At 42.0% G+C, this 25,842-nt stretch overlaps 1 protein-coding gene across 2 annotated transcripts; it reads right to left on the bottom strand.

The window, feature by feature from the left end:
- Positions 1 to 989: 989 nt before the first annotated feature.
- On the bottom strand, positions 990 to 25,165 carry trip12 (thyroid hormone receptor interactor 12). Of its 2 annotated transcripts, none has more exons than XM_084350230.1 (42): positions 25,073 to 25,165; positions 21,260 to 21,406; positions 20,721 to 20,846; positions 19,773 to 20,560; positions 17,135 to 17,240; positions 14,652 to 14,788; positions 14,379 to 14,462; positions 14,092 to 14,187; positions 13,859 to 14,010; positions 13,643 to 13,678; positions 13,439 to 13,534; positions 13,253 to 13,345; positions 12,983 to 13,144; positions 12,100 to 12,168; positions 11,803 to 11,968; positions 11,417 to 11,534; positions 10,882 to 11,038; positions 10,404 to 10,557; positions 10,072 to 10,300; positions 9,785 to 9,903; positions 9,381 to 9,588; positions 8,966 to 9,066; positions 8,461 to 8,635; positions 8,166 to 8,307; positions 7,843 to 8,034; positions 7,612 to 7,763; positions 7,346 to 7,503; positions 7,095 to 7,168; positions 6,754 to 6,953; positions 6,207 to 6,334; positions 5,847 to 5,998; positions 5,464 to 5,606; positions 5,224 to 5,380; positions 4,940 to 5,038; positions 4,730 to 4,844; positions 4,328 to 4,482; positions 3,875 to 4,039; positions 3,497 to 3,661; positions 3,277 to 3,390; positions 2,992 to 3,086; positions 2,624 to 2,727; positions 990 to 2,497 (listed from the first exon to the last, which is right to left on the bottom strand). In XM_084350230.1, exons 2-42 carry the CDS (start codon positions 21,355 to 21,357, stop codon positions 2,301 to 2,303), a joined length of 6,177 nt encoding a protein of 2,058 aa, XP_084206356.1. In that variant the 5' UTR covers positions 21,358 to 21,406; positions 25,073 to 25,165; the 3' UTR covers positions 990 to 2,300. The 2 variants fall into 2 exon arrangements, with proteins under 2 accessions (XP_084206356.1, XP_084206357.1); XM_084350231.1 differs by having other exon boundaries at positions 10,404 to 10,473.
- Between the last annotated feature and the right edge of the window lie 677 nt (positions 25,166 to 25,842).

Raw genomic sequence — 25,842 nt, 5'->3', positions numbered from 1 at the left:
AATCGCCTATGTCACCATCTCCATGGCAACTAAGTCAAGTCCCACAGAGAATAGTTTCCAACCCGGGGATCGTGAGCCCCACTAGATGTCGCCAAAACATACGGTTTTACTTTGCTCATATTAGACGGACCCTTTCTTCAGTGTTCTGGACATTATTTCCTCTGAGAACAGCTTATTTATTCAATTGTGGAAAAAATAAAGATTTCTGAGTTTGTATTATTACCTCATTAATATTGTAAATATTAAAATTCTGAGTTTTAAGTTCTTCTCCAAAACTACATAGTGCCCCTTTAATTTAAAAAGGTCTTTATCTCAGCCTTCATTCATTTCTGTGAAAACTAAATCAATTGTTTAGATTATTTTTTTTAAGAAGAACTTTTAAAATCTCAGAGGATAAGTGCACAATGAAGACCAGAACACAAGCTATATTTTAAGTCAGGACTCTGTTAAACAGCTTCGCTCTGCATTTGTGAAGTACGCAGATAAATCAACCAAAAAGCTTATCGAACACTGACCATGGAGAAAAAAACTGATTTGTGAAAAAAAACCTTTTTAGTGTGTTTGGTTGTTCAAAGTTAAAACACATAATGGAGCCAGATAAATGTGGAAGAAGTTCCCGAAAAAAAGCTGCTTGCAATTCATCCAAATTGCTCGTTTTAGACACACTGTCTGCTGTTACTGCGTTCATTATTTAGATTAAATGTTAAGTTTATCAGTTGCTCTGCACTACATCTAAAACCTTCATAAATATGACCCTTGTTCAGGGGTTATAGGTTTACTCAACGACTCAAAAAGGGGTCCCTAAAGAAAAAAACCTTGGAAAATACCACTTTAGAGGACCAGACGGTCAGGATCCCCTCTGAAAAATTTACTTTAACCTTTTAGCAATTAGCTCCAAGAGGACACACTGAAAACTGCTCAACATCAACAAGTTTAGCACATCAACATGGCAAAGCAAAGGAATGATGGGTAAATAAAACTAACAAAGATGAGTCAAACAGTTACTTTATTTATGTTCAGGTAAAAACATGAACCTGATGCAGTAAATTATTGCAGATCTTAGAAACCAGCACATGAACGATTGGGCCAGGAGAACATACAGTGTCGCCCTCCCCTGGCCACAGACTGCAGGTGCACACCACGGTTTGTTCCAAGCCAGCAGTGCAAAGAAAAAAAAAATAATAATAATCAACTACAGCAAGAAATAAAGACAATATAGAAAATCTTAAAATAAAAAAAAAAAAAAAAGGTAAAGCAGACATTCGCACCTCAAACTGGGTGTGAAACTGCATATAAACTTTATTCCATAAATGAACTTGAAATGCTGTCTGGCCATGAAAACAATAAAATGCGACCAGCCAAAGTTTTGTGCCCGGCTACATTATGTGTTGAGGGTTGCTCAGAGCTTGGTCTACCAAGATAACCCTACACATCAGGTAGGGCCCAACAGAAAGACACTAACTCTATCAAAATAAGAGCAAAACAAATTTACCTGATCAACACATTGGTTACAACTCTTCAATTGAGCTGAAGCTCTCTAGAATAAACGAGGCCAGAACACAATCTCAACTTGGGTAGAAGGAGGAAAAAAAAAAAAAAAGATAATATGCGCTCATCACTACCCGCATTCAACCAACTGCAACTCTCGTTTCCACAACTTGAAGCAAAGACACACAGGGGGAGGGGGGCCGAACCAAAATGCAACACACAAACTGGGGCCAATATAATACAGAACAAAATGTGAACAGACGAACTGAGGGGAAGAGACATGAGAACAAAGAGCTATTCTATCAAATGTGTAGAATGAGCAAAGTCTGCAAATTTGTCTGTACAAATGATCTTTGGAGCTAAAGTAAACCTAGCTTGCTCGATGGACCCCCCCGCCCTCCCCTCCCCTCCCTATCCTCCCCTACGCCCAGTGACGTTTGTCCACCACTCCGGAGAGGAGACATCCCTTTTTTAAATATCACATAGCAATGCAATTTAAAATGTCACCCAGATGTTTTCATCTTTTTTTTAAACATTACTCAACTACTGATATAAGTTTGACTCTCTCTTTTTTTATATTTTAAGTTCTGTGAGTCATGGAACACCTTTCCATTTTTTTATTTTTTAAGTTTTTTTTTGAGAGACAGGGGCAGCAAATATATATTTAAAGTCTTAATTTTTCTGCAAGCCGCTTTCTCTAACAAGAAGGCTGTACACGTAGCCTTGATGTATGTGATTACAAAAAAACTAAGAAGGAAGTCATGATTTCATCAGTCGCTGTAGAAGGCATTTGAATGTGAGATGTGGCGAGATCAGGAAAGGTGGAATGACTGCTGGCCCTCGCGAGCCGCAATCAACAGTTTCTCTCGCATGGTCTCTATGCTGGAATAGTCAGGCAGCTTCAGGTAGTTGACGCAGGTCATGACTGAGGGGAGGAAGTCGTCCGGGTTCTCCGTCGACTCGAAAGTCTTCCTCACGATCGTCAGAGGGGGATTCAGGCTCCGGAAACCTTAGACACAAGTGGAACACCAGGTGTCAGGCACAGAGGGTACAGTCGTGGCTTCACATTTTATACATTCGTACAAGCTTGATAAAAATATCTAATTTTTGTAAAGGCCTGAGAAAAGTGACTCACCTCCAACAGGCAGTCTGGGGCTCCCTGTGACAAACTGCAGAAAGAGTCTCTGCTGCTCAGCGTCGAAGCTGCTCAACACCTCAAACAGGAACCGCACGGCACGGCTGCAAAAATAAGTGTGAGAAATACACATCAAACGTGTGTCCTGAGATGAAAGTTTAGTTATATCTACTGTGTGTTATGTATAGAGTAAGAAAAAAAGTAGCCTAGAACCATATTTTAAAGGTGCTCTACACTAAAATGGAGTTTTGGATGCCTCAATATAAACTCTCTTGGCAGAAGCTACAAGACTGGCTTGTGTGACTTGAATGAGGCAGCTCCCTCCTATTCAAAAATGTGCAGGGGGTCGTAGGTTTGACGGTCTTCACCTGTCATGTGTGTAGCCGTGGTCCGGTCGACAGCACTCCATCAGCGTCTTGACGTCCCATGTCTCAGATTTACTGCCACACAGCAACTGGTCAAGCTGTGGCAGGAGAGGAAGGACAATAAACAATTAAAGAAAAGAAAGAAGGGGCACTGGTAATATTTCTTTCTGCTAAAAAATCCATACATACACATAAAGACAATAAAACTAACAAACATATGAATCAGTAAATGAAGACCAACACCGGCCACGACTGACTGAGAATAATAAAAACACTGAATGTGCTTACCTCCTCTGGATAGAAATACTGCAGGTGATGCAACGGGAAGACTGACTCAAATCCTTCCCTGAATGACTCAAATTGTCTGGACACTCCTTCGTTTAGAGTCCAGTACACCACCAACTGAAGGGAGTGAAAAGAAAGATTCAGACCTCTGAGAGGAACAACATCCAGGCAGACAAAAAGTATGAATCAGAGTGAGAGTTGCAAGAACAACTGTAGCCCATACCCTGAGGTACTCCTCCAGGTTGTAGATTGTAACTGGGACGTCTTTGCCGCCCTTTTTCAGCTCAATGTTCGGGAATCCTGGAAGGGTGAAGTCCAAACCCAGGTCCTCCACTGAGCAGCCGTTCATGTTCAGGCTCTCCAGTGCCTGCTGTAGGGTCTCCCTCGTCTGGTGCACACAAACAGACACATATGGATTCATTAAGAGAGAAACAGTAGTGAAGGAGACTTGCTTTGCAGGTGAATGTACAACTGAAATGGGTTATCTATCATAAACACTATGGGTACCAGGAGGTGGGCAAGGTCAAGACCAGTGTTATGACCAGATTATATTTTTTGTGATGTGTTGAGGACTTCAGACGTCCTCTGTGTTGTACTTTACCTGTGATCGGTCCTGTTCCAGCCTCTTCTTCTGACGTATAATATCCTCCAAGTGCTGGATGGACTTGGCCACGCTGGGATCAATGTTCACCAGGTCATGGGAGCTTATAGACATCTCATGCCGTAGCATCCACTTATAAAACGGCAGGCCCAGAGGCAGGTCCAGCTGGAGAATGGGAGCAGGAGGAAATAGAAAATAAACACCCATTTGACAACATAAATACATTAAACGGTGTTGTTTTCAAAACTGCAACATTTCAACAGATGTCTTCAACAGATTATATCGATTATACCTGACAGCTCTTACTTCAGCTTTATGGTATAAAAAAAGAGATTATAGCCTTAATGTTTCTAAAAATAATCAATTACCAAAGAAGAGCAGTCCTAAATGTCAAACCTCAGTAGAAAGCAATAGTCTATTAAGAGAAATAGAAGTGAAAATGGAAGCAGTTACCAGTCTGAAGTCCATAATGGCTTTGGCCATTAGTTTTCCTAAGAAACGGAACTTCATTTTGATTTTGGCTATGTGTGCTGGTTTGGTCGTCCTGCCAAAGGGAACAGCAAACAGACCTCTGGTGCTGAACATGTACTTAGTTCCCTCTTGGCTTCCTGTTAGAGCAAAGATACAAGTGTGGTCAGAAAAAGTCATTCTTCAACATCACACTTTGTACCTACGTTCAGTGCGGTCATATTTAGAAGAAGTAAAATGTTGATCACGAGCCCATCAGTGAGGAAATACCTGCCACTCCAAAAACATGCGCTCAGTTTCGGACAGAGGACACCTCAGTAGTACATTCTTAAATGAAATACAAGCCGACATTGCATCATATCTCTCCACAAGAGCCAACCACGATACCTTTAGGATTGGCGAGTGTGACCTCTTCGCCCCTCCACAGGCCGAGATCGGCTCGCTGGAGCTCCTGAGACACCAGAGCGTAGAACTCCAGAGTGGGGCCGAGCCCTGTGCCAACCTGAGAGAGTTTTACGAGGATCATTTAGAATCGCCTCTCCCAAAAGATGAATTAAGACCATTTCAGTTATTGTCCGTAACTTATAATACAAATACCTCATTCTCATACTGGATCTCCAACATTGCCCTGGAGCTGCCCAGGTCCTGCATCACAGACTCGGCCTGTTTTAACAGCTCATCGCGGTTTATCGTCCTCTGAAAACACGAGACAAGTGAGGACAGACATGAGGTTATTTACGATATTTTAAAACAGAAAAATGGTAAAAAGCCAAGACTCAATTGAAACTCCATTCAGATACAATGAAAGTTGATGATTGTGTGGATTTCATCACATGTAACACAAAAAGAGTCCAAAGGTTTAACATGGCAACATCTTGTACCTTCTTTCTGTCTAGACGTGGTGCAACTCTGCTGTCCTGAGAATCTGATTGGTTGATTTCAGGGTTTGTGTCCAGTAGGCGTTGCATGGCTCTGTCACGATCAAAGGCAGTTACGTAGAATAACATCTGCCGGGTGTCAAAGGGGAAAAAGAAGGGGCTGGAAAGAGAGAGAGCAAAGTGAGAACCAGGTCATATTGGCCAAACATAAACGCCTCCCTTTGGTCTAAATGAAACACTTACCAGGTCTTTCCGAGCTCAATGAGCCAAGTAGGGATGTTCCCCGTCATGATGACCAGTGGGTCTTGTAGCTGACGGTTAGCTTTGGCTGTCAGCTTACTGTTAATGAACTCACTGGTAGGCATGATTTCCTTACACACAGCATTCTGCAAAACAAACAAAATATTCATCAAACTATGAACAACACTGATTGCCAGCAGGCCTGGGACAACAGGTTTAGAGAATATTTGAGATGTTATTGTATCTGTATCTATCACAGCTTTAGGAGCTGATAAGTGTTAAATCCTGTTCAACTAAAATATGAAATACAAACTAATTCTTTGCGAGATAACTAACTGACTTAAGTTGATCCCATCCTGTAGTAATTCTTCAAAAAGTAGACTTACTTCATACAAGTAGAACCAGTATCTACTGATGGAGTGCAGGACCCTCAGCAGCAAGTTGACCTCTAGTGAGGGGTCATCAAAGGTTATGGTCTCTGGTGGCTCCGAAGTGAGGTATGTCTCTAAGGGATTGATGACACTGGGACACACACCATCTGGAAGTGATGGGAATCAACAGTAGTTATGAAGTTGACTGTGCAGATTCTGACTTGTGACAAACTAATTAAAAGGCAATAAGCAGATGGAGCTTGTTTTGCCTAAATCTGCACTGGACCAGCCAGCAGCTGTATTGTTTGAGATATAGTTTGAAATATTGAGCATAATTTGAGCAACACATCACTATGAGATGTTTAAGATTCTCACCATGCCACAGCTCATCCTGCTTCTTGGTGTTGCGAGGTGAGGTTTTAGTGGGAGCAGTCTGTGCTCGGCCCCTCTTTCCACCCACAGCATCTTTGCTGCCATCCTCGTCCTCTCTCACAGGCTTATACCTGTCAGGAAACAAGATATGACAGTTTGTCTCTGTATGTTTTGATGAACGTCAACATCAGCTGTTACATCAGAAACTGCCTCCTGTCAACTCTTTACTTTTGTGATGAGACTCATGACGCATTAAAGTCATTTGCAACTTCAAACAGTGCATGATGTATATCGGTATAGATCTCAAAAACTTGGGAACTAAATCTGCATGGCTGCCACCACTAGGTTAAATGATGAGAACTTTTTCAAGGACTGGTTGATGAAATTCAAACAAACAAACCCAAAAAACATTGCTCTTTTGTTTCAAAAATGTCTGTGATGGTTAAGAAGGTTTCAAGATGAAAAAGAAAAAAATTAAGAGGCACAAGATCTCCCCTGTAAGAAAAAAAAAGAACAGTCGAGAGTTTTTCATTTAAAAGAAGAATTTTACCATATTGTGTGCGTTTTGGTCCAGATGCCAGCTCGCCCCAGTGGGTTTGCCTCATCATCCGTCGACTCCCTTTCTTCTTCCGCCTGAAGACTGTACTGCCGTACAGCCTGGTATACTGTCATGTTGTATGGTAGCAGGTGGTCACCGATGTAGAACTGTAGTCTGTGACGCACACTGCCAGAATTCAGGAACTGCGCCGCCTGAGTAAGAAACAAATGACATATTGGTATTATTTATTGATACTACTGTTAGTGATGCTTGCTATAAATACACATCAACACAGGATTAAGTGTGCAGAGATTAAAAGATGAGCCTCATCTGGTATGAACGGTATCACGTACCAGTGATTCATCGATTTCATCATCTGAACCGTCGTCATCACTGTCTTCATCCTCTTCTCTGATTCGGCCGTACCCTGTGGAGAACAGATGTGAAGTTATGAGCCCAACTGAAGAAAGACAGAATAATCCCTCTTAAGGACAGTTAAAGGGACAACTTTTGGCATTTGGACAATGTGGAGGAACAGCAAGTGCCTGAGGAGAACTTGACTGGCTGGCATCACCTCTCTAATTCTAATTAAACAGTTACTCACCTCTGACAACAAGATATCTCTCAATGGCCTGCACCAGGGCCAGGGGGTCTATCTTCACAGGGCCGCCTTTCCACTGTTTAACATTAGTGCAATCTGGGTGTCTCTGCAGCTGACACTTGAGCTGATGTGTGTTGAAGAACTTCAGTGCCTGAGAGCCCCTGGAGAGATGCATTAAAATCACAGTTTTAAAAATACATACCAAACAATAAAAGTGTAATATAACATGAAGTCATTCTGAATAAGCCATAAATAATACACACACAGACCTGCTGCCGTTGCCGTTGCCACTGGGGAAATCATGCACTTTGACTGGGAACTGCTCCATTTGGCTCAGGCAGCTGTTCATTTTGTGCACCAGTGCCAGGTATGGCCCATTCTCTGATGGGTCCAAACGACCTACCGGCTCCATTCCTGGAACCTGCAAACCAAATTGGAGGTTAAACACTTTTTTTTTTTTTAAATTAGAGACAGTAAAATAACATGGTCTAGTTTCTCACCGGACAGCCAGAGAACACATGGAGGAACCTCTTGAGCCGCACATCACGGCTGAGCAAGTCCCTGTCTGTGTTGGAGGTCAGGTAGACCAGGAGCTGCTTCACCAGCCCACTGTGCTGGATCTCAAACGACGACACATCAGATTCTGATACAATACTGGAGATCTCCACCAGGCACTCCATACCACCGTCCACCTGGGAAACAGGAACATACATAATCAGGAAAGTTCAGCCATTTAGACAAGCTCTAAAATAGAAATACATGTAGTTTAATGTGTTGGTAAAGACTTGATCTTATTCTCAGTGTTCAATAATGTATCTCTTACCTGCAGGTTGAGCTGCTCTGTGGCTGTGCAAAGTCTCTGGAGTACATTCAGTGCAGGGTTGCTGCCATCCACATTTTCAGAGTTGAAGTAGCGCTCCACAAACTTACTTGCCTGTTCTTTGATCCAGGCCTTTATTTTGTCTCTGCAAAAGAATGAAAAAAATAAAACTGATTAGAAACCGTAGTCCACACAGCCAGTGACTGTTTCTCTGCATCAACACGAGAAAGCGAGCATGACTTGACTAACACAGCAGCAGAAAACAGGAAACTTTCTTCATTAACTCTCGTTATCGTACCTGTTGTTTGAAATTGAGTCCTTGGGAGGTGCCCTTGCCAGGCCACTCACCCCCGCTGTACGTGAGGGCTCTGAGTTGGCATTGTTGGTCTGGGCACCCAGCTTGCCCCAGGTCTTGGGATTAAGACTGGCCAAGAAGGACGATTTGGGTGACTGAGTACTGGTAGGGCTCTTGGCTGTAAAGAAACCACAAGATGCATTAGGAGGGTTATCAATGGGCTAAGAATGCCATCACATTTCATGACGACTCAAACGTTGTTAAAGGAATCATTGATTAACCTGCCAGTGCTAAAATTTCAAAGGTTCATCACACATTGCTAATGCAAATGTTAGACTAGCTCAGTGATACAAAATATACAAAACATGCATGTAAAACATAAACATAAACTCCCTTTAGATGCGTTTGGATGAAAGTTGGCTCTATTTTGGTAAATTCTTGTGTCAATATGTCTAGTGGGGATCTTTAAACGTCACACACAAACAGTGACTGTAACACTTTAACTTACCCTGATTGTCTACTTTATCATCATCTCTTGGAGGAGAATATTTGGGCCTTCTGGGCCCTCTTTTAGGTAGCCGTTTCCTTTTTAGGACATCGCTTAATCGCCTTGGTTGGAGAGAAAATATGAAATAAACACGCATATATTAAAATACATCAACAAATGGAAGCATATGTCATTACTGAATGAACACACTACTACTGTCTAATGTGCTTATATTTTCAGTTTCAAGTAGAATTTGTTGAGCTAGTTGCCAGGCAACATATTAGCTCCAGCTGTTCTTGGTTGGTTCAGCACAGGATGCAATTTGTGTTCATGAGCTTATTTTCCAGTATGACCCAGAATTTGGATCCGTGCAAAAATGTATTTTTACAACACTTGTAAACAGCCAAACCAAAGCCACACATGGCCAAATACTCACCCCTGTGGGCTGAGGTCCAGAGAGTCATCCATGCTGTGCTGGAAGCTGGGTGAGCCCAGGTCAGGAGTTGCATTATTAGCAGATGTGGTGGATGCAGTGCTGATGGTGGTAGTGCACAAACTGGCAGTACCACTGGGGCAAGCCTTCGGGGGACTAGTGACAAGAAAGCTCTCAGATTCAGAGAGGTTCTTCACCTGGTGCATCACACCTGGAAGAGAAAGGAGAAAGACAATATAAATATTAAATATAGCAGCAATACACTGCAGCTTTTTGCCAGTTAGGAAAGAGTCACTTGGATCTGGCTGAGGACTGTGGATCAATGTAAAGGAACACTGACAGAAACACATTTTACTGCCAAATAAAATAAAATGTTTACAAACTGCAGAAAACCAGTTATACACTACCTTCTCTTCTGAAGTAGACACTGAAGACATCAGGCAGTTTCTGCATGAGGATCTCAGCCATCTGCAGAGAACCCACTACAATCTTCAGGTCCTGGCTGGATAGCATGGAGGCAATGTGACTGTAGAAATAAACATACAAAAAAGTCAATTTACATGCAACTCAAGGAAAGTCACCAGCTACCTGGCGTCTCTGAGGTCCAGGTTTTCTTGTTTAATATTAAGCTCCATAAAGACGGTCATCAGAACCAGCTTTAGTGTCAATGTTAACAAAGTCCGGGCAGTCTTACCTGGACACAGCATGGTTCCTCAGCACATCCTTCAGCAGCTCTGCATCAGCAAAGTAGATGATCCTGAGGATGGCTCTAAGGCACTTGTGTCTGACAGCAGGGCCAGCTGATGAGCTGTACACCTCATACAAGACCCCAAACAGAGTTTTGATAAAGCACTTTGCCAGCTCAGGGTCCTCCTTCATCAACTGGGCTCGTGCATCTTCTCGACGAACCTCCTGATGACTCCCTGGAGGAAGGCAGTGAACAGGTCAGGTTTATTTCCTTAAACACACTTCAACAGTTCCTCTTTTATTTAACACTTTTACGTCATTTGCCAGGACCTGTATTACCTGTATTGGGGTTGGCAAGAGGATTTGGTTTCCTCTGGATACCGCGTGCTGTTCCTGTGTCTTCATTGATCTGCTGCATAGAGTTGAAGTCAATTGTGTACACACGGCCCAAGGTTGACAAACTGATCTCATCCTCCCCATTCTGGTGGGCTGTCTGCAGGGCAAGGTAATCAAATACACCCCTAATGTCAGTATCATATGTGGATATGCTCTAATTACTGTGTGAGTAAATGTACTGACAAATGCTGACACTGCTACTAGACTGAATGATGTAATGTAATGCAACATTTTAAAAGATTGAACCCATTATTTATCCTTCAAATAGTTATCTTGTAATGTAGCAGAGGTCCAGAATGATTGACCAGCATAAATTCTGTCTTGTGATACAATGTCCCGCAATGAAAATCTCATCACAAATTTAGAGGTTTCAAACACACAGAAAGTGGGTGACAAAGTCACCTCTGACGCATTTTTATACCTCAATGATGCGGCTGTCAATGCGGTTGTAAGGATGCCAGAGTCCCCGGTCATCCCTCCACTGCCAGATGGCTCCCTCTGTCGTCTGGGCACTGCCCTTCTTCAGCATTACATCAACTGCAAAGATGCCCTCTCTAGGCAGGCAGGGCATCAGCTCACTGCAAGAAGAAGAGCAGGTTTAGAAAACTACACAGTTCTGTTTACCCCGTATTTACCTATACAGTCATCAAGTCAAATTAGTTAGATTTTATGTAAGAAGTCAGATGACAACTATCGTTGGCAAAACAATTGTATCTGTGCTTCAAGGTCTGGGAGAAGCAGGAGTAACATTGGTGGCACTGTTCTTAAGTTTCTGTACTTAAGACTAAGAGTCTTACAGGCTACCAAGTCTTGTCATAAGTCGGTCTTGAATTTTCTCATACTGGTAGCATATTTTACAGGACTAGGACCCCCAAATCACCATTTTTCTTCTCATCTTTCCCAGTGTTATCATAACACACACAATACTGAACAGAGGCAGGTAAAATATATATCACCATATGAGGGAGGTCAGTTCATAGAGCTCCTGGGGGCTCCGAGGTACCAGTTCAATTTGCTCCTGGCAGCTGCCGTTTGATGCACCACACAAGAGGAAACGCAGAGTTTCTGCGATGTCTGTTTAGAAAAGGTGACAAAAAGATAATTTATCATCAGCATCTTCAACACACAATCTTCCTTCACCACTGCTAAAAGTCTATCAAAGCAAATTATAGAGGCATTCAATGAGATGCAAGTTGAAGTTGACAAACAGTACAACACCACCCTGTGTAGTGACTACATACAGTATTGAATATATATACATTGGCATAACAGTAATGACAGATGGAGCAAGTAATAGGTGAGGGTGTCTCCCACTGGGTATTAGTATGTGTGGGTTACTCACTCTGTTTCATTAGCTGGACTGCCAGGCAGGGGCAGTTAGAGCACATAAGGGAAAACATGCGCACAACCATGATAAACATCCCCGAGCTGAGCACAGGAGGGGTCACTACCAGCAGCTGTTGAATGTTGGTCAACAGGTCCCGTGATGCAACCTCCTGCAGCAGGTTCTGTTGACAGACAGACACGGTCACATTAGCGGGGGAGTTGTAGGGGAAATGGAGGAGATAATACAGAAGGGGCAAACACACAGAGAGAGCAAAAATGGTGTTAGGTCTTCAAAAGAATTTGAAGTATAAACCTCTTCATGTTGAAAGTTGTCCACCAGTCTGGCGAAACAGAGACAAGTGCTTTCGACGGATTTTTTATCCTGAAAGAGAGACATGAATACAGCCATTAGTTAATCTTTACAACAGGCTACAGTAAAATAAATGATTCAAATAATTACAATTCAAAGCACAAATGTATGGTTGTGATACAGAATAGAAATAAAATACTTAAATATTGAATGAGCAAGTCCTGACTTCTTTGTAATGATTGACCAACACATGAAGAAAAAAGTAGTACAACTTCTCTAAAAAGTTTAAAAAGCATGTTTACAGCAATGGTAATCTTCTCTTATTTTTTGCCCTAGACCACCGATGTATGATTGTCATCTTTGTTAATTTTTTTGTCATTCTTTAAAGCTAAACAGGTGGTGACATTTTTTTACATCTATGTTGCAAGATCTTTTGACAGAAGGACAACGGTTAATAACAGAAGAGGATGTCCATAAGATTATCTGTACTATGTAATCAGTTATACTGAGGCACACAACATGCACCATTTCACTGTCTGAATTTGGAGAATACAATCTGAAACCACTGACCATTTTTGACAATAATCTGCATTTAAATTGACACTATGCTCTTAAAAAGAAGTCAGACAAGGCTCCCTCACCAAGCCATGTTCCTTTTCCTGCCTGACCTAAATGTATTTCAGGCCTTGCTCATCATTGATGAGGTAAAAATGAGAAACCAAACAAAGTTTTCTTATTTGTTCCCATGTGTTTATAATCAATTACATTTTTGGAATGTGAAACTTTTTGCAAGAGGGGCACCACTAGGCACTACCTGTGCCAAACCCCTGCTGTGATGGCACTGAAGTTTATAATTCATCACTGTCTGACATGGGAAAAAACATACCTGGTGTGTGAGTCTCTGAGTCAACAGTGGCAGAGAATCAGCAACAAAGTGAAACTCATCTGGAGTAATGCTCTGGCAGCAGTTAGCTGCAATGGCCAACGCATTTCTCTGAGCATTGATGCTAAAGAACTCCAGGTACAGGAGGCAGTCAGCAAGCCCGCCCTGTGAAAGACGATAAATGACAACATTATTGTGGTGTATTATTGAGGCTAACAGAGAGAGGGCGATTGAAGAGTGTGACAAAAAGACGAGTGCGAGTGCAACACTTACAGCCTGCAAAATGGCTTTGCTGTGTCGCCTTGACAACATCTCCAAGGCTGTCAGGGCCTGCTCTGCTACGTCAATGAACTGGATCACCTGAAGCTGCAGACAAGAAGGTGGAAAAAGCATTAGCACATCAAAAAGCCACCATTGCGAATTAACAACTGATTAGGGACAGAGTGTGCAGTGTCTTACCTTCTCCAGGAAGACAGGAATAGCATCGACCACCACAGCAGAGGATCGAGGGAGAGCCTCCATCATGTATGTGAGTGCACGTGAGGCGTGATTCATCTGTGTGCAAACATCAACGGCATGTCAAAATGGCAGTGGCATTACAAATATGAATGAATCAAACTAAACGCAGCTACATTTTCAAGAGTAAAAGTTTGTCATACTCACAATATCAAAGTTATGCTCCATTTGTAACAGTGTAATCTGTGAAAGAAAGTTGAGTTTATTAAGGAATCAAAAAAGTGGAAACTCAGATAATATTTACTAAAATAACCTTCATCTTCTATGAAAAGATTTTACACAAGGTAAATTAATATTCGGGTGCACATGCAAGACAGCCAAGTATAACAGAGATATTTAATGACTAAACAAAATAAGACTAACCAAAGCGGGCACCACACTCTTGACAGGGAATCCACCAAGCGTTTCCTCATTGCCCATCACCAGCAGCTGGCACATCTCAATAGCTGCTTGAAGCTGCTGAGACTCATCACCTGTGGCCTGCAGGCCCTGGAGTAGCTGCTGAGCCTTGGAGCCTGGACAGAGAGAATTGTTCAGCTTTTTGAGCTCACTAAATTCAAAGAACACTGATGCACAGTTAAAAAGGTTGCACTCACTGGCTCCGCTGCCAATGGTCCTGTGAAACAGCTGCGACATGCGGGGTCCAAGAGGCCCAAAAAGATGTGGAGGGAGACCCCTGGCCTCCAGTAGGGCTATAGGGACCAAACAGCAAGGTTTAGAGAGCATATCTACAAAATATAAAACTAAAAAGAACTGTTTACATCTTTATAACTGAAGCTAGAGCATTAAAAATGTGTGTACATTTGCTTTTTTGCCCCATGATATAGTGAATTTTAACAGGGACTGACTGGAGTTTCTGAGTATCTGAGGTGGATTAACATACCCTGAAGCCTTCCCATTTCAGAGTCATCAGACTCACTCTCTCCGGAGGTGGTCATGCCCACTGCTCCGGCAACTGAGCTTGAAGCTAAACACAAAAACAGCCTTAAATCAAAATTTGAATTGAAAAACAAAACTGTTTTTTAAACCTAAAAGGAAAAGGAGGTTTAGTTCCCAAACAAATTCAGTGGAAACTTCTCATCATGCACAGATGAATGGCACAAGGACAGTTTTTCTACTGTCAAACAAGAATCAATAGTAGTGACATGACGGGTACCTGAAGCCCCTTGTGATGCCTCATCAGTGCGAGCAGCTGACGAGTTGGCCCCATCCTGGTTGTTGTCGGAGTCGGCCATTTTCTCCTGTCGGCGAGCGTCGGCTGCCCCGCGCTTGCCCAGGCCTGAGCCCCGCCGACTGTAGTATGATTAAAAACAGATTGACAATGTGAGTGGGCAGAAGAGTTATCACACTGTACAGTGCATTCTGTGGTCAATAAAAGCATGAGATTCAAAACTGAAATGTATCAAGACTCCTGTGGGACTTTGTTATTGTCTTTGTAGCCAAAAGCTTTCACAGCTGACAAGTTTAGAGAAGGTTTCCACTTTACAGACAATGATCGTGACTCCTGGGTCAACTCAGGGCTCTGCCAAAGAGTGTGATGGGGGAGCAAATGTGAATGTATCCCTTTTTTGTTTTGTGAAATAGCTTCATCAGCTTGACAGTTCTGTCTTTGTCATGTCCATTGGGGAGAATTTGTCTGTTTTGCCATCTTGCTTTGAAAGCTAACCATCATCATCCTGTGATGGCTGTTGGGTTCAAATTGCTTGTGTGGAGAGGTGTTTTACATAGACAACAACAGGCTGGTCGCTAACATCCTATAAAAAATACATTCTGGCAAACTTTGCATCACCACACAGCCAAAGTTAGTTTTGATTACTATCATTTCAGAAATTCCCTTTGTGTTTGGGGCAATTGTCAGACAAATACAACCACAAGAGAAAGACATTTCTATCAAAGGCAGACATTTAACAACAAAGGGCTCCACAAAACAAACTTAAAGGTTCCTTGCAGAGTTCTTGAAATCTGATAGGTCTATGGAGAGTTTTTCTATGAGTGGGTCCCTGTTTCTGTTGATCACATTTCTGCACACAGGTGATGGGATACCCAGTTGTTTCAAAGGTTTCACACTACTCTTCTGATCTACAGGTAGCAGTGAGATATGAGACTGTAAAATCAGAGATGAAGAAAACCAAAAGCTTGTGACATGGATGTTTTCAGATTTCAAAGTAAGTAAATAAGTGTTTTACGAGGACAGAAATACATTTTGTGTTTACAAGAAAACCCAAAAGGGCACCTTTAGGGTAGCTCAGCTCAATGTTCACTGGATTTTTATATGATATTATGATATTGATGATATTACAGTGGCTCAGTTAAACAGCAACATCTAAAGTAGCAGTAATCGAAAAATCTGACATTCAAATGTGATGGAATTAAACATTTGTATTTTGTTAAAATATCAGATCAACCCAGTATCAACAGAAATGAATATCAAAAAGGAAAAACAACAACAACTTGTCAGAACAGCCTTTGGTAATATCCATCATTTGGGTCAATGGATGATTTAAACTGCTATACCTGCAATAAATCCCACCTTCATTAAGGTCATAATGTTCAGTCTTTGTTTACACAATGTTGTGTTCTATAATTTGTGAAGCAAAAAATAAAAAATCCCACCTCCTCCTTTTAGAGCCACTCCTCCAAAAACTCATGAACATGCACTGCCCGACTACACCGACTGCCCCAAAGCTCTCGCTGCTGGCTAGTTTGCTACATTCACTGTGTTCTCTTAGCTTTTAAGACCAATAAATACATAAACAACTCTGTTACATGTCCAAATGCCACAAGTCAACACAAGCAAAAAAGGTGTCACGACAGTCTGAAAGGCTATCCAGCGTGACAGTTACTCAGGGTGTGTGATTTATGCTAACATTAGCCGCCGAAGGAGGCCGTTGCTGCCGCCACAGCTGTTCGGCTCATGAGCTGTGTTTTATGCTAACTTTAGCTGCTACAGGAGTGTGTTGCTGTTGCAGTGGCACTTTTATTGGGTTCAGCTTCTTGGTTGTGTGCGCTTCTTGGTGCTTGGTTAGCTGCTCACTGCTGCTACTGCTCACTTGGCCTTTGTCTTAGGGGCTTTCTGCTTCGTGTAACTGAGTGATTAAGGTGCTGAAGATCAGGAGCGCAGCTCATCATTGTCATCGCTAACCATACCCAACTACCTAATGTCTCACTCACATGTTAGAAAACACCTAATATTATCACAATGACCATAAACAACGAAAATGGCTATTGTTAGTACTCACTGTCAAGCTAGCATGTTCGTACTGCGAAATTCTGGCTAAACTTTCTCTGCCATTCTCGTGTTAGTAGCTTGCTAATAACTTTAGCAAAGCATCCGCCGAGGCAGTCCAATTTTTTTATTAGGTTCATTGGAGGCCTGCAACCACCACAATTACTGGATGTAGAGATTCAGAGACTGAATTTAATTTGTCAGAGCATTTGAATTACTGATTGCTGTCGGGATGTTATGAGACTTTCTACAAATATGACAAAAATGCTTTTAAAAAAATGTACCAACCGTAGCTTTAATTTTTCTGAGAGGTGTTTCTAATAATTGGCTTACCCTCATTGGTGTGCGCACATCATGAAACTAAATACTTCCGAATTGAATGCATTTTTTTTAGTCACCACTGGGATTTGTACCTGGTGCTGGCACAGGAGCCCGTGGTCTTCTGGCGTGTGCTCCGCCGAAAGCTGGGGAGCTCTGCTGGAGGAGACTCGCTGCGCTTCTTAGTGGATTTCCTCAAACCTGATGTGAAAAAAAAGTGACATTAACCCACCTGTGGACTACACAACAACACTTTGACAGAAATATAGTCTCAATACAAAGTAAATTAAAAGCCAGTCTGATATCTGTGTGGATTCGTAGGCCAGATAATATTATATTTGGGTTGAACTATTAACCCAAAGTAGTGCTTCACTTTTATAATTTGGCTGAGGTAACGCATCAGAAACCATCTCTCCATCATAATTTTTACTCATAAGTGAGCGGAAAATCCAATATAGCTGTTAGAGCAAAGAATGATGCAGATTGTTACTTTTGCATATAGTAAAAGGCACTGGTGTTGCCTGTTCAGAGCCCTGTATCACTGACTGGGTGGGTATAAATAGTACCCCAACCATGGCCCTATGACAGTGCAACCTTCATGCTAGATCTGTGACTCATAATTCAGCGGTTTAAAAATAAACATTTCAAAAAGTTAAGACCAAATTAATTAATCATATATGAACTATTATTTCCTTTTGGTATTTAATTTGAACTTACTTTTGAATTATACCAGGTCAAATATCAATCCTTCACACAAATTTCAGCATAAGTTACCCAAATAAAGCTTAATTATCTAGAGCCACTCAAAGCCATTAAGCCAAGTATTTTCCTATTGTTTAGGCTGTAGTAACATTAATAATTCTACATGATCAAACTGCCAATTGTGCAATGGAAAGCCAAAAAGAGTCACTGAAACACAAGCAAACTGCATTGTATATGCTTACTCACCATTATAGCTGAAAAATGTATGTGTTAAAAGAAATTAGAGCCTAACGGATGAAGATCTTAGAGATAAAAGTTCTTTCCTATCCTGACAGAAGCAGCATATGAGTCCTTCCCTGCCCTCAAACATACCCCTGGTCAGCTGGTGGGCGAACAAGCTAAGCCAACATAGGAGGGGTCTCTCCATTTGGGCCTAGGGCCCAGGGCACAGAGCCCACCTCAGTTTCTATCCTTTCCACTGCCTAGAAAAGCCTGACCCCACACTGACCTGAACAGCGTACACACACTTAATCATACACAGCAAATCTCTACTGTAATATCTGTGTGGATCTGAACTATTGTCCTGCAGTTTCTGCCCTCTTCCTACGAGGGACGGGCATCAAACCTTAATACTTCTCAAGTGCTGCAGCACTGTGTATTGACAATTGCCAGGCACCAAAAACTCATTTTATTTCCTCAGGTCAGATTTTGCTTTATGAAAATCAATGTTTAGTTGATCGTCTGCTGTACTTTATTTAGAGTTCTTGCATGGAAGTTTGTGTTTTTACTGAGCCAAGTGGCATTTGACAAAGTATATTTTATCAGTCCACAAACTCAGTTTGTTTGTCAAACAGAGAGCACAGAAAATATAAGGTCTCTTCATCAAAATTCTTTGTGTTTATGATTGTTTGGAAAGCTGTATTTCAGCTTTTGAAAATGTTATAACAATACATACCCAAATTTACACAGACATTAAAGACTGAATGCAATGTTAACAACCTAACTACCAAGCTTTAATACCACATCAGAATACATCCTAAAATAAAAATGCTACCTGGACACCACGACAGCATCAAAAGAAATGAACATTATTCATGAGCTCTTGGATTAATGGTCAGGTTACAAGACTAGATAAATACGACCAGAAATACAAGATATTCTCCTTCTACAACACACCTGATGCAAACACACGTTTGCCTTTCCACTGCCCAGCAGTATTTATGTTATGTTTAGCTATTCTCCAGTTTCAGGCTTCTGGTGCTTAGGTCTGAAATCTGAGCCAGTTCAACAGCTCTGTGAAGCTCACACTCAGCACATATGAACTAGATATGCTAGTCAAGATACACACACACGCTTTATTGTCTGCAGTGTGTCAGAGTCACCACCTGTATTTATACACGATACATGGAGATCAGGATATGAGTTACACAGATGTCTTGATAAAGGCTTTAGTGTCCAAAATCACTCTCTTTACTACAGAGTGGACTGTATTCACCCATGACCATATCATCTGAGTGTGTGTATTCTGAATGTGTAAATGAATACGCTGTGAATGAGGGAGCAAGTTCAGACTCAGCCTTTGTGAATTTTTATCCCTGCATGTAAATGGATTGTTCTCAATTTTAGCACTAATTTAGCATTTATCTGTAAGGGTGCTGTATTTGTGTCTCAACTTTTTGCTCTATAGGTTTAGAGTGAGGTTGTGAATCTGCTTGGCTCACAGGTCCTGTGACACTTAATCCCAAAGGTGAAACCTCCATCCAAGCGCACGTGAATAATGTACTGACTCTGTACAAGCTAATCATAACCCTGTTTTAACCCCTAAGTGTTGAAAACAATTTATAAACTGAGAAAAGCAAACACTTGCAGATACTTCTCTCAACATACTCAACCTTTCCTATCTACCTTTCTGAAATAGGACCCAAATGTTCTCTTAAAGCTGTGAAAGAGATGCATCAGCTTATGGTGTGAATTAGCATCAACGTTCCTATTATGAACAGAGGGGATCCATATACAGGTAATGTGACTCACTTGCTAGTTTAGCTTGTAATCCTGATGGCCCAGGTTTGGAGGTCTCAGTTTTGGAGGATCCGGGCAAGGACAGTTTGGGTTTTGGCAGGTTGACTTTGGGGTTGAAGCGTGCTGCCCACTCAAATTTTGAAGAGCTGGCGCTTTTGGCCTGCTCCTTGTCGCGGGTACTGCGGCGTGGGGAGGGGCTGGAGGCTGAGCGAGAGCGTCGTGCCTTGGTCTGATCTTTTCCTTGTTTGACTCGGGCACCCTGCGTGGTGGCACTGTTGGTGCCTGTGGTTGAGGAAGAGGAAGAGGTGGAGGCAGAGGAGGAGGAGTCCGTCACGTTGCTACACCCAGCTTTGGCTGAGGCGGCCGATTTAGACGCCAGCTTGGTGGGTTTTGCAGTTCTGCCCTCGGTACGATTGGGGAGGGACCCAGCGGTGCTACTTAGACCGGGGAGAGAGTCCGCTTTCTTCCGTTTCTGGATCGGTGAGGCCCCAGCGGCCCCGCTCTTCTTGCTCTGGCCTCGACCTGACGATGCAGGTGGTTCTGACGCAAGTGATCTCTTCTTGGACTTAGCTGGGCCTTTCTTGGTCTCTGAGGTATTGTCTCGGGGTTGTGGGATTGATTTGGGCTTCTTGGCAGGGGTCGGTCCAAAGGTACTAATTTGGTCTGGAGCTTCGCTTCGCTTCAGCCCTCGGGTGCTTTCACTCTTTGACTGGTGGCCTGGTCGCTCTTGTTCAGATGTCCCTGCAGCCTCTGGCTCGTCTTGTAACACAAATGAAGCCACGGACAGAGTAAGACCGCTTCTGTCAGGGGGTAAGAGGGACAACAAAACACCATCTCAGAAAACTCCTCAAGCTGTGGAAAGTGATCAATTACAATACCACATTCATTGTACTCATTTAGATTTAGAACAAAACCCAAAGCACGCACAGAAAATAAGCACCAAGTAGAGAGGAGGGGTACCTTCTTGAGCTGTGCCCTCTGGACTGGCCAGTGGCTGAGCTGGCTGTGGCTTTGGAAGCCTTAGAATTAGGTCTTCTACTTTCAGGTGGGGAATTTGCTTTATGTTTTACCTGCTCTGACTGCAACCTGTAAGGTTGGAAATTAAAGAGCAAGTGACAGTGTGGGTTTCTGTAATCAAGCCACATAAAAGAGAGTCTTGATCAATCCCCAAATAATTTTTGGCTGACTACATCTGCACATGCTGTGATCATTAACACCTTTATGGTAGCAAGCAACAACAGTTAGCCCCCATTTGACTCTGATAAAAGAACAAAAGATAAGTTTCCCCTTTGATCACACAGGATATAACCATTCTACATCAAGTTACAATAAACTAAAGACAAACACCACCAATAAATTAAGTACAAATATCCCTCTACTGAACACCCCTCATTTGTTACTTCCTACAAGAAACCCCAACTAATATTTCCCACAAAACTCAAGTTTCTGATTCTTATGTTGAATTTAGATGTTAACTAGACGTGTGCAGGTCGACTCACCTTCCTGCGACTGTGTGGTCTTGTGGCTGGGCCGCAGCAGTGTTCCTCTGTGAACGGCGCAGTGACCCCCCTGGATTGGAATTAGGCCGGTTGGACATTGGCACCTCTCTCCTGAAGGGACATACCCTTTCTAGATACTACCATTCACTGCAACGACAGAAAGAAAGAAAGCAGCCACATAAGAACACGGACAAAAGTCAACGGTTTCTCTATGCTCTCCTACAACCACTGGGTTGTCCTTGGTTTAAAATAAATTGCTGTGCTGGAGGTGACAGCTTCTTGAACTCTTGTACCATCACGCTTAAGCTCACCTCTTGAGATGAACAGGGGCATGAACGTCTCATTGATTTTCTCGGGTTTGTGCGTCTCCAGCTACAAATTCCCTCCAAGAAAACAACTGACCAATCCTACTTTGACATTACCTTTTGTGTAGGGGCAATAATAGGCCAAACAAAGACCAGGAGCAAGGAATGTGACAACTCACTGTTGATATTATTTAAAAATATACATTTATACGCTATATATACACAGTAGATATCTAACTGAAGTCAGTTATATGCTTGTTTCAAATAAAAAGAAATAAATAAATAAGGTCCACACAGCTCAGTTTATGTTCCCAGATCCATCTATTTTTCCAGTCTGAATGCAGTCTCCCAATAATAGTCACAACAAAATATATACGTATGTGAAACACTAAACGCCCTTTAAATGTTTACTTAAAGTATGTACCAAATTATAATTGTTTTCACAGACTTCATACCAGTTCAACAATTTTGTATCATGAGTACAGGGTCGCATACACCATTTCTTTTATATTTGGACTTTTAATCATTTGGCAGGAAGAACAATTGCTTTTAATTCATCCAATAATAATAATAATAGCAATAATAGTAATCACCATCATCAGAATATGAGTTAAAAATATTAATACAACCCAAAACTCCTGAATAAAAACATGAAAGGTCACAGACAAATCAAAATAAACCTACTATTAAAAGCAGCCTGCATGTCAAACAGGCAACACAGAGAGAATAACCTTTTAATTCTTAAATAATTTTTTTTAATGAAAATCAACTAATGTAACGATAATGAATCTTTATCTTTAAAATTGCCACAACATCCCATAACCACCTAGATACCTAACAACAGAGCCTGTTGTTGGGGGAAGTTGTGGTAATAATTAAGTCAGGATTTGAAAGAAAATGTCTTTTTCATATCAAGTAAAGTACAAAATTCATCTCAGTCTGATGAGTTTATGACATGAGGGTACTGATAACAAAAGTGATTGATATCTTTGTAACACACACACACACACACACACACACACACACAGTAGGATGATCTAATCAACTGATACACAAAGACTATTAAATCACAACCTAAATACTTTTTGCCATTAAGAAAAGAAAGATGAATAGTTTGCCTGTCTAGTAAGAGTTTAAATCATGATATCATTGATCATAAAAATACGCCACACTTGGCAAGCTCACAGGGCCATTTTAGGCCTGCACTGACAGTGCATCCTCGTCTTTGTTTATTCGTCCAGTCTGACAACTGGTGCAGCACAGTCGCGTATAATGTGATTAGTAGAGCACATCAAATGATCGGCAGCTTTAAACACTCGCCGGTACAAAGTTTCTGCTACTACACCACTTAACAATCCCGACAGTATCCGTGTTTTATACCCATGATTTACAGAGGCCTATATTTCTGACGTAGTTCTCTACCACCACCGACTAGCATGTTTAGCCACTCATACCCTAGCGACCCATACATTTTGACAGAAGCTTAGTCGCATCCGTATCCACACACACAATAAAAACCCCTCCAACAACCCCAAAGCGAAGCTTGTAACGACTGGATATTGAATATGGTGACGAGAAAAAGCTAAAAAGGCTAGTTACAACATACCAGAGACTCGCTGGTTAAAGTTACGTTGGCTAACGTAGCAGTGGATACATGGAAATGCGTAGTTGGCGTACCGGTGTGTCAACCAATTTAGCTCCCTAACTAAACGCAATGCCAAATTGAAACAGCTACCTTGTTTGTACCGTGTTGTGGTACGAAACGGCGATTTTTCAACATAACGGCCACGACGGACCCCTTAAGTGCCAAATAACGATCACGTTCACCTGAGATTAGCAACACATCGAAAATGGCAGCATCGGCTTGACCGTCTTTCGAAAGCGGTTTAATGTAATATAGCTAGCAGGCTACCAGTAAACCACTGTATGCTAACTTGGTATTCTGACTGCCATGACACACTGCTGTGTCTGGCAGACGATCAGGTTTAAAGGAAAAAATATACATGTCTCGCACGCAAGTTAGCTTACCTTCTATACTGTTTGACGGGATGATCAAATCAAAATTACACAACTGTCAAGTCGGCAGGTAACCAAGGCAGATCCAGTATCTCTCTCTTAGCAACTGTCAACGCGAATGTTGAGTACACAAGTATAGCTAACTAATGTTAGCTAGCTACGAGGATCACTAATGTTTTCTAAGCTGACTTAAGGCCAATGCCTGCCTCTCACTAGGACACTGGCTAGCATTTTAGCTAATGTTAGCCAGGCAGAAACAAGTTGACTCCTAACAAGCAACGTGTCAACAAAGTGCATACTTTCTATTTTGAGTTGGGTGAAATGGTCGAAATAACGTCAAGCATCTTATTTAGCTAAGCGTCTCGGCCAAAATGACAAGTCTCGGGCGAATAATTAGCAAGCTAATGCTAGCTTAGCCAACTAAGATAGCGAATGTTCCTTCAATGACTGTTCACTCGTAAACAGTAAGCTGACAAAAATAAACACTCGACTGTTAGCTAGACGAGCTACCGTTACTGGTTGGTATAAATTAAGCTAGCTGTCTAGTTGACAATAAACCACTGACCTTATCAATACCGAATTAGCTGCTGCGGGGCAGTCACGTAGCTGACGTTAAGCGTTGTCAAATCAAACAAGAGCGTTATAGCTATTACCAGCTAACCTTGGCATGCAAGCTAATTAATATTAGCTAGCCTTGTTGTCGCTGGCTAACGCTTTGCCAGCTCGACAGGATGTTAATGGGATTTATTAGACAAACAACGGCCTCGTCACAACTCCCGTATTCAGTCTTTTGGTAGCATTTTTGTCAGTTACGTTTAATTTTACAAGTTGTCTAGCTAGCAGCTAGCATGTTAACGCTAGCTAGCAAAAAGAAATGGCCTCTGATACCTTTTAGACACAAAAAAACAGGAAAGCAGGAACGGGATTCGAGCTATTTTCGCAACACTGAACCATAATTCCTCCGATGTATTTCGGTATAAAATAGTCTCAAAGGTCCGAGAGACTGTTGGCTGAGATGTCACTGAAAATTTCTACCTTTTTGTATAATGTTGTTACCTATTTGTTCCAGTGTTGTAGTTGTAACAGGCAGTGCACCAGCTCCTCTTTTCTCTCTCTACCCCTGCTAGTTTCACATCAGCTGAGGGGCCTACAACTGCAATATACATCCGCGTGATTCATCCGCTCAGGGGACTACTTACGTCTGATCGCAGCTTTCGGCATCTGCTTGTTTTTTAGCCAACAATGCCGCCGCGAGCACTGGATGCACTGATCTGTTAAAAAACTATTTGTTAGCTGCAGAGTCTCCACACAAAGGTGGAGCTATATAGTCCGCTTTTCACACATAATCACTGCAACACTGAAGTCACTGGTAACATTAGCTTGTCACAGATACAAAGTATCAATCCGCTGGGTCGTGACCCCCCCTCCCCCCCATCGATAAACATGCATTAAAACAATCACCTGTATAAATTAATATGACGTCACGCGTTACCTTTTATCATCACGTCACATCAATGTAACGTATAATCCATTAAACTAAGTCCTCCTGGATAAACACCAGCGTCTTCTCAGTTGTCATGGTTACATCCTGCGTCCAAAATGGCGTCCTTGCCTGGGGGGAGCATCTTACTTGAGTCCACCTCCTTCAAAACATGTTTCACAACTTGTCACAACCAAAACTGAGGTTTAGCATTTGTGTTAGCGTTTATAAAGATTAGTGTGGTAACCTGGTGAACCTGTGACCTTGTTCAAGGGATGTGAATGTTCATCCTGCCTCGGGTCATGTTGGATTCACACAATAGTCGATTTAGGCGGCATTGTTTGGGCCCAGCATTTGATTTAATGGAAATCTATGAGTGCTTCTTTAAGGTTTTCATGTATTTGACTTCCCAAACTCTGATGTGCCTCTCCTGGATCACTTTGTCAGGTAACGTTTGATCACCTGGAGCGCTTGACCTGATGACATACTGCTCAGGATCTCGGTCTCACCTACAGCTGGAAGATATAACACTGCTGGCACACAAGTTTACAAAAGTACAGTATTGTCTTTATCTGATGACACAGACGTGGTGTATAACTCTCTATTATTCTTTCTCTCTCTGCCATGTGTGTTTGTGCTTTGTTGTATTTCTACACTGTACATCTATACATCTGCATTGTGTTTTGTTGTTGGCATATCACCAGAGTGACTGCAAACTGTTGCTCACTACACCCTTCGCTGTGGCCAATCTTTGGCTGAAGTTACTGTAGGTAGTAAGCTCA

Source organism: Pagrus pagrus (genome assembly GCF_965226575.1).
Source record: "Pagrus pagrus genome assembly, chromosome: 4".
NCBI classification, from domain to species: Eukaryota; Metazoa; Chordata; class Actinopteri; order Spariformes; family Sparidae; genus Pagrus; species Pagrus pagrus.
Note: the sequence above shows the minus strand (reverse complement) of the source record. Positions and strands in the feature narration are given on the sequence as shown.

Coding starts and splice junctions, on each gene's coding strand:
- trip12 (XM_084350230.1), bottom strand. CDS start 21,357: ATGTCCAACCGGCCTAATTCCAATCCAGGGGGGTCACTGCGCCGTTCA. Junction 20,847..21,259: donor GACCACACAGTCGCAGGAAG/GTGAGTCGACCT, acceptor CCAACCTTACAG/GTTGCAGTCAGAGCAGGTAA. Junction 10,301..10,403: donor TCTTGCCAACCCCAATACAG/GTAATACAGGTC, acceptor GCCTTCCTCCAG/GGAGTCATCAGGAGGTTCGT.